General features: G+C 36.1%; 1 protein-coding gene across 1 annotated transcript; it reads left to right on the top strand.

Annotated features, from left to right (window-relative positions):
* Window positions 1–568: 568 nt before the first annotated feature.
* Window positions 569–1,485, top strand: LOC117112167 (the record flags this gene model as incomplete). Its single annotated transcript, XM_033255235.1, has 1 exon — window positions 569–1,485. A coding segment is annotated over one exon (790 nt), but the record flags the coding sequence as incomplete, so codon positions are not given.
* Between the last annotated feature and the right edge of the window lie 7,997 nt (window positions 1,486–9,482).

Here is a 9,482-nt window from a genome sequence, read left to right as displayed (position 1 = left end):
CAGTCACCGGAGACGATAAATTTCCAACAAATTTCATATCATATTTAAAATCAACGGCTGGATGTGCTGGCAAATATATAATGCAATGCATGCTATAGCATTTTGTGATAATTAGGAACGATTTTGTGAAATAATAGATTTTAAAAAGTGGACCTTTTGGAATTGGGGGTGTGGTGGGTGCGTCCGCACCCTCTGCACCCCCCTGCCTACGGGCCTGATCACACTTCAACACAAGTGATCCGACATTCACACATAAATTCGGCTTTCACGTGCCCAGACGTTCATTCGGCGCATTATAGTAGAGATCAGTGAGTCCGTGCAATACCATGCTGATTAAATTTGTTCAAATTATTCCCCTTCCACACAAAGTTCTATTGAAGTCTGAAATATCCCATAATGTCGGAGCACGTGGTGGCCTCACCGTGACCCAACGAATACCCAGGCCCCAGCACCACTGGCTAGTCTCTGAATCGACAATAATGACTTTCTCAGTCCGCCACTGATAACGAAAAAAAGTTTGATTGACAAGATAAATACTGTGATATCTCTATCTTATATTTTCTTTCAGTTGTGATGGTACATTCAATGGCGACACATGGGATTATAGCATGGGATGGTGTTATCACACCGGAGCTCAACTCTTTTTGGGCGATTTTAACGGTGATGGTCGTACTGATTTGCTGTGCCACGATACCACTGGCTACAAGTGGGTGGCGTTGGCTAGTACTAGTGGTACCTTCTCGAGTACATCTTGGGAAGCTGGTTTGGGATGGTGTTGGCACAGTGGTGCTCAATTGTTCATCGATGATTTCAACGCAGATAATCGGAGTGACATGTTGTGCCATGATGGTTCCGGGTACAAGTGGATTTCCTATGCCAATCAGGATGGAAGTTTTCCGGGGACAAGTTGGGAACGAGCGATGGGTTGGTGTATCCATAGTGGTTCCCAGCTATTCACCGGTGATTTCAACGGAGACAGAAGGGCTGATTTGCTCTGCCATGACTCAACCGGATACAAATGGGTGGCGTTAGCATCCTCGAGTGGCACATTTACTAGCACGTCGTGGGAGAGTGCTCTTGGTTGGTGCTACCATAATACCGCAAAACTTTATATCGCCGACTTTAACAAAGATAAACGCGCCGACATGCTCTGCAGTGATGGTAATGGTTATAAATGGGTAGCATTTTCTACACCTGCCGGTGCATTTACAGGCACAAGCTGGGAGAAGAATATGGGCTGGTGTACAACCGGTTCTCAGCTGTTGGTCGCTGATGTGAATGGTGATGGTGGTTATGATTTGTTGTGTCACAGGCCGTCCGATGGATACAAGTGGGTTGCCTTAAATGCATATCAATAAGATTGGAACATTTTTTAGTTACGGATTTTTGTTGTTTCTAAAATTGTTATTGATATCTAGTGTATTTTTGTCTTTACTTAGTTTTGGAAAGCACTGTTACATTGCACCAGCCAGGCCCCTATCCGGGGGTGGGGGGTGCGTTGGGTGCGTACGCATCCCCCCCCCCCTAAATCGAAAAACGTGCACTAATTATAACCAAAAAAAATGTGACCTTGTTCCCAGAATCATTATAGAATGAATCACATGACAGTATAGTATTAAGATTGTATGAATGTACAAATGAGTTACAATAAGAATACTAGAGGGCTGACTCCACACGCGCAATCTTTTGTACTGCCAGCAACATAACACAACGCGTTATATGCACGTATTTTTCATTTGGGAAACAATTTGCTTGTTTCTCCATGTCCTCCACTGGTAATTTTTTGATAGGCCCTCGCTGTGTTCACAGACATATAGAGATTAACATGATAAAATGCCTTCAAATTAGTATACTAGGACGTAAGAAAGAAAATTTTTCCGGGGCCTTCGGGCCCTGCACCCCGACCGGGGGCCCTGGGCGGCCCCCTGGCCCCAGCCTGGTTGCTCACTGCGCTCGCAAAACGCACCCCCCCCCCCATTCAAAAAGCTGGATACCGGCCTGCTAGCAAACACTGATAGTAATTGTTAGTTTACTATTATTATTATCGTCATCATCACCATCATCATCAGCACATTCACTAACATCATCATCATCATCATCGTCGTTATTATTATTACTAGCATTATGATTATTGTTGCTGTTAGGCCCTATAAATAATGTAGTTTATCACCCTAAAAACTTCAAAAATATTTTTTCTCAATACCATAGAAGGCATGCGCAGGAGGGTTATTGGCCTTATTAATATTATTGTTATTATTCTACTAACCAATTGGTTGGCCTCTTTAAGAGGGATACTGAAAAAATTGCTGTTGCTAATGAACTATTGGACCGGACTACTCTCATGAAACAATGTTGAATATGATAATTAATAGAATTGTCTAATGATATCCAGAAAGTTGCCGAATATAGCAATCAGCTATACATTTTATGCCAACATTTCATTCAACAATAAATCGACCATTATTCTGCCCCACCATGACAAAAGGAAGCAATTGAATTTGAATTGTTTTGAGTAATTAGGAATAAACGTTTGTATTTACATCATCTTCTTTAACTATGCATAACCTCTTTTCTGAGTATAATGTATTTACTGTTAGTAAATAATAAATTATTTTTACTTGCAAATTCAGTTTGCTAAATCGTGTTGTTATTATAAAAATGACATAATTATTGTTCTAAATATTTTTATTACTGATACGATTCCTGAGGCGGATTGCTATAAAACAGGTAGTCTTAAACAGGTTTATCACATAGACCGTAATGCGATAGTCTACAGTGCGCCGTTTGGGACATTCGCTATTTTGTCGATAAAATACCATTTTGTATCGACAAAATGCTATTTTGTCGACAAACTGTATTCTGTTACCATAAGATTACCATGATTTTGTAAGACAAAATGATATTTATGTAAGGCAGAATTTATATTGTCACCACAAAATTCTATTCTGCATGCGTATACAAAAAGACGTTTGTAGAAGACAGAATACATTTTTTCGACAGAAGCACCTTTTGTGTGAGACAGAACGAGGTTATATGCCATTGGCCCTAATACAAAACATTTATTGTCACATAATACACTTCTTTCTTTTTAAAGTAGACTGTCGTTAGCGTCACCCAGGGGGCACCACTAGGAGGTGAATGTTGGACTTAACCCCTCATTTTGTCGACAAAATAGCATTTTGTCCCAACAAAATACTGTCTTAGCAACACGCTAATTTGTCGACAAAATAGCGAATGTCCCAAACAGCGCCCCGATATTATAGTCAACCCTGTAAAGACAATTGCTTTATAAAACAGCCTTAGCTAAGATCGCGTCGAGTATTGAAAGCTAGCAATTATTATTATTATTTTATATGATTTATATAGCACACATGCCCAGAAGACTGCTCAAGGAACTTCTCCTCCCCTCCTCTCCCCTTTGCCTTATGTGTACCAGTGTACGAAGAGAAGTACAACTAGCAGCTACGCAATTTAAAGATAAATTTGTTTTTTGATTGTTTTCTTTAGCATTTCAGACGGTTCTTCAATTAACTGATAATAATACTGATATAATGATGATATTGATGAGAGTTATGATAAATGTGATGATGAATAAAACATTATATATAGGGCTAAGGTGATGATGATGATAATGGTGATAATGATGATGATGATGTGGATGATGATGAGGATTAAGATAATTTTGACGAAAACGACGACAAAGACGACGATCATAATGGAGGTAGGTGGGGAAACGAGGTGTTGTGATTTTCAGACTTTTTCATTTAATACAAAAAGTATTACAGATTACTAACATCATAAAGATGTACTATCAAAATTTCAAATTGAAATTTGAAAAGCTCATTTAAAAGAATCAAATAAAGTATCAGTTTCCACCAAAAAAAAAACAGATCGAAAAAAATGTTTTCACCGATTTACAAACATATTACTACAAACTAATTTAGTTGATTACCAGCCAATTGATTAAGGGAATCAATTTCATTAACTATTAGTTATACATTTTGATAAATAATACTGAGTGTAAATTATATAGGGAAGGTCTTAAAAAGCTCTTTATGTTTCTTTATGTAGCTAACCCTTTCATCGGACACCACGGACCGTCTTGGTTAAAATCGTTTACTGATGCGTTCTTCCCTTTTTACCGACGTTACATTGACGATGTTTTTTTGTTTCATTACGATGCTAACAGTTTTTTTTTCTGATTGTTTAAATACACAACACGCATCAATAACTCTGATCATAACTCAAAAATAACCTCAGTCTATCATAAAATCAACATATGCGCTCGCGTGCTACGAATCCATACCTTTACGTCACACACATATATAGGCCTATTTCGACTTTGGAATTCTACATACCCTGATTGATCGTAAATTTCAGTAGTCAATAAAATAATACATAATTATATGAACAAAAAGCTATCACCCCTTTTTTTGGATTTTTTTTAAAACGCAACCGTCTTATTTCAAATTACCATACACCATTATCCAACTATTTCCAACAAAAAAATCAATTGGTAAACAAAAATTATTGATCAAACATTGACAATAGTATTATATCATGAAAAGATTGTTTATATGTGTAAATATCATGGCCGGCGGAACCCACTTTTTAGTAAAAAAAAATTAATGTCTGGAGATTTTTGTATTTCATTTCATTTCATTTATTTCGCCAAATAGATATAAATATGTAAAATATACAAATATAAAATTTCAAAAATAGTACGGTAATTGTTGTCATGTGGCAGGATTGCCCAAAAGTAGAAGATCTACTGTCGAGGGGCTCTCCTCATGACAACATCGGAAAGAAGTGCAAGAAAAGAAAGAGGGAAAAAGGATGGGAAAGAGAAAAGGTACTCAGTACCGGACCGAGTTACATTTTCTCGCAATTCACATTAGCGGATCTGGGGGAAAGGGGTCATGGGTCCTGACCCCTCCCTTGGGCAACAAAAAAAAAAAGAATTCTAAACCTATCTTTTTAGGACCCGTGAGCTTTTTTTTTTTTTTTTTTTATATGTTACAATAAGAAAATTAGAATTTTGAAAAACATAAGTCATTAAAATTTTTCCCGGGGGAGAACCACCGGACCACCCTTTCTTTTTGGGATTTATCGATTCATGGGAAAAAAAAATAGGCTACGCATGCAACACCTCATTATTTATGTATGTATACACACATAAAATAACAAATGAGAAAAATTTACCTGACTGTTTTCAAGAGGGAAAAACCTTGAATTTTGAAGAACTTAAAAAATCATTTAATAGACATTTTAGAAGTCAGGAAAGCTCGTTTCCCACATTCTAGAAATCGACATTTTCCCTGGGGAACTCGGACCTCCTTTTCCTTTGGGGTTCATGTATTCATTGAATCATTTTCAAGAGGGGGAAAACCTTGAAATTTGAAGAAATTAAAAGTAATTAAAAGACACCTCAAAGCCGGGAAAGCTCACTTCCCGCCTTATAGGAATCCAAATTTTCCCGGGGGAGAACCACTTTTCTTTTTCGGATTTATCGATTCATGAAAAAAAAAATCGTATGCAACTACACAATTTTTTTTATACACACATAAGACCTAGGCCTATTTATTGTAATAGCAAGTGGATAAATTTACCTGACCGTTTTCAAGAAAGGAAACCTTGAATTTTGAAGAACTTAAATTAAAATCGCTAAAAAATACTTCAGAAGTCGGGAAAGCTCATTTCCCACAATTTAGAAATCAACATTTTCCCGGGAAGAACCCGAACCTCCCTTTTCTCTTTGGGTTCATTGATTCATTATAATAATTTTCAAGAGGGGAAAACCTTGAATTTTGAAGAACTTAAAAGTAATTAAAACCAACCTCAGAAGTTGGGGAAACTTATTTCCCGATTATAGGAATCCAAATTTTCCCGGGGGTGAACCCCTGGATTTATGAAAAAAAAAATTCGTATGCATCTACACAATTTTTTTTAATACACACATAAGGCCTATTTACTGTAATAGTAAGTGGGAAAATTTACCCGGACCCCCTTTTTTGGGATTTATGGATTCATGGAAAAAAAATCGTATGCAACTACACAATTTTTGTTATGTATGTAAACACAGATAAGGCCTATCTACTGTAATAACAATGGGAAAAATTTACCTGACCGTTTTGAAGAGGGGAAAACGTTGAATTTAAATTATTTTTAACTTTAATTAAATTTTTTCAAGAAGTTTTGAAGAACTTAAATTATAGTTTTTATTATTATTATTATTATTATTATTATTATTATTATTATTATTATTTTATTACCGGTATCTTATTAATATTATTATTATTATCATTATTATTATTATTATTATTATTATTATTATTATTATTATTATTATTATTATTATTATTATCTAGGTTTACTATGAGACAAGGCTTGCCTTCAAATTGTGATCCTAACAATGGCCTTTATTATTTTTGTTTTCCTTTCTCTAGGGTTTGGAAGATTGTAGTTAATAAGCATTTAGTATGTGAAAAAATGTAAATTGTCATGTATACTGACACAAATTCATGCAGTCAGTGTAGGATTTCGAATATTTTGATGAAGAGTATTTGTTTTTTAATAGTGGCTGAGCTAGAGAAAGATATAACGTACAACCTACCTTGAATTAATAACGAATCTGTTTGTTAGTTGTGAAATTAAATAACCGAATATATATATATATATATATATATAATTATATAAAAAGATATAAAGATAATCTCATTATGTCACTTGTGACACATCCACCCATTAACATGTTCACAAAATGTCGGCGAATTGTCTGTTGGCAAATTGTCTATTGGAAAATTCATTGTCGGAGAAACGTCCTATCGCCAAACTGACATTTTCGGCGAAATGTAGTGTCGGCAAAATCACGTGTCGGCGAATGGTATTTCAATCAATATTCTGTCGTACAATCAGGATAGTTACTGACACTAGTCACTTAATGTGCAGTACTCAAATGTACACGGCACAATAGAATTTGTTATTACAAAATCTCATAAATAATAATTGGGTAATAAATATACATGTCGATTAAATTGGCAATTGTCGAAAAAACTCCTCAGACATCGACAACGAAATTGACTTCAGGGGGGAAAAAATACTAAAAAGAAGACTTTTTACATCAACTCAAGATTGTAGACAAGGATTGCCTTTTCAAGGAATTTTTCCCCCCAATCGAAGCAATCCCACTGCAGGCCCGTAGGCAGGAATTTTTGCAATCACTGGAGCTGCACATTATTACAAATCAACGGTTAGAAGAGCGGGCAAAAAATGTAATGCATACCGTACTAGGCCTATAGCATTTCGCGATAATTAGGAAAGATTTTAATGAAATAATAGGTTTTAAAAAGTGGACATTTTGAAATTTAGTGGTCCAGGGGCAGAGACCTGGAGGGGTTTTTTGAGCAAAGCCCCAGGAGGCTCCGACAAAGTAGCATTTTGAGGGTCTTATAATAGATTTCTCAAACACATAATTCGTGAATATTTTATTTAAATTTTCATTAATTTGGGTTTTTTGGGGGCCTGAAGAAGTAACGTTATTATGTCCTGCACATCTGCAGGCCTACAGATAACATAGGTCATCTACTTTTTAAAACCTAATATTTCACAAAATCGTTCCTAATTATCACAAAATGCTAGGCCTATAGCATGCATTGCATTATATATTTGCCAGCACATAGGACAGAAGGGCTGATTTGCTCTGCCATGACTCAACGGGATACAAATGGGTGGCGTTAGCATCCTCGAGTGGCACATTTACCTGCCGGTGCATTTACAGGCACGAGCTGGGAGAAGAATATGGGCTGGTGTACAACCGGTTCTCAGCTGTTGGCTGCTGATGTGAATGGTGATGGTGGTTATGATTTGTTGTGTCACAGGCCGTCCGATGGATACAAGTGGGTTGCCTTAAATGCATATCAATAAGATTGGAACATTTTTGAGTTACGGATTTTTGTTGTTTCTAAAATTGTTATTGATATCTGGTGTATTTTTGTCTTTACTTAGTTTTGGAAAGCACTGTTACATTGCACTAGCAAACACTGATAGTAATTGTTACTATTATTATTATCGTCATCATCACCATCAACATCAGCACATTCACTATCATCATCATCATCATCATCATTATTATTATTACTAACATTATTATTATTGTTGCTGTTAGGCCTTATAAATAATGTAGTTTATCACCCTAAAAACTTCAAAAATATTTTTTCTCAATACCATAGAAGACATGCGCAGGAGGGTGATAAACTAATCATTTTGTTATTGGCCTTATTAATATTATTGTTATTATTCTACTAACCAATTGGTTGGCATCTTTAAGAGGGATACTGAAAAAATTGCTGTTGCTAATGAACTATTGGACTGGACTACTCTCATGAAACATTGTTGAATATGATAATTAATAGAATTGTCTAACGATATCCAGAAAGTTGCCGAATATAGCAATCAGCTATACATTTTATGCCAACATTTCATTCAACAATAAATCGACCATTATTCTGCCCCACCATGACAAAATGAAGCAATTGAATTTGAATTGTTTTGAGTAAATTAAGGAATAAACATTTGTATTTACATCATCTTCTTTAACTATGCATAACCTCTTTTCTGAGTATAATGTATTTACTGTTAGTAAATAATAAATTATTTTTACTTGCAAATTCAGTTTGCTAAATCTTTATTATAAAAATGACATTATGTTCTAAGTGTTTTTATTACTAACTACGATTCCTGGGGCAGATTGCTATACAACAGGTAGTCTTAAATAGGTTTATCACATAGACCGTAATGCGATAGTCTACAGTTCGCGGTTTGGGACATTTGCTATTTTGTCGATAAAATACCATTTTGTATTGACAAAATGCTATTTTGTCGACAAAATGTATTCTGCTACCATAAGATTACCATGCTTTTGTAAGACAGATATTTTTGTCGACAAAATGATATTTATGTAAGGCAGAATTTATCTTGTCACCACATAAATTTATTCTATATACAAAAAGACGTTTGTAGAAGACAGAATAAATTTTTTCGACAGACGCACCTTTTGTGTGAGACAGAACGAGGTTATAATACAAAACATTTTATTGTCAGTGGCGGCTCTAGGATATATTTTGTTGTCCGACAGGGGGGACTTGAGCTCGTAGTCTCGAGCTGAAGGGGGTCCTCCTCCCAAATGAGATTTTTTTTAAGAATATCAGCCTCTGGATGGCCGAAAATGGCACTCTCAGACTGTGACAGACATGTGTTTGCTTGGTGAGGGCCTATTTTCATATGTTTTATCGTCTGACTACCCGACGAGCTCGGTCCGGCAGGGGGATTGACCTGTCCGGTGGGGGGGGGCTTAATCCCCCTGCACTTCCCCCGCTGGCTCGGCCACTTTTTATTGTCACATAATACACTTCTTTCTTTTTTCAAACGCTAAGTAGACTGTCGTTAGCGTCACCCAGGGGGCACCACAAGGAGGTGAATGTTGG

Source organism: Anneissia japonica, unplaced genomic scaffold (genome assembly GCF_011630105.1).
Source record: "Anneissia japonica isolate Jap-2015-1 unplaced genomic scaffold, ASM1163010v1 scaffold2707_len876726_cov182, whole genome shotgun sequence".
NCBI classification, from domain to species: Eukaryota; Metazoa; Echinodermata; class Crinoidea; order Comatulida; family Comatulidae; genus Anneissia; species Anneissia japonica.
Note: the sequence above shows the minus strand (reverse complement) of the source record. Positions and strands in the feature narration are given on the sequence as shown.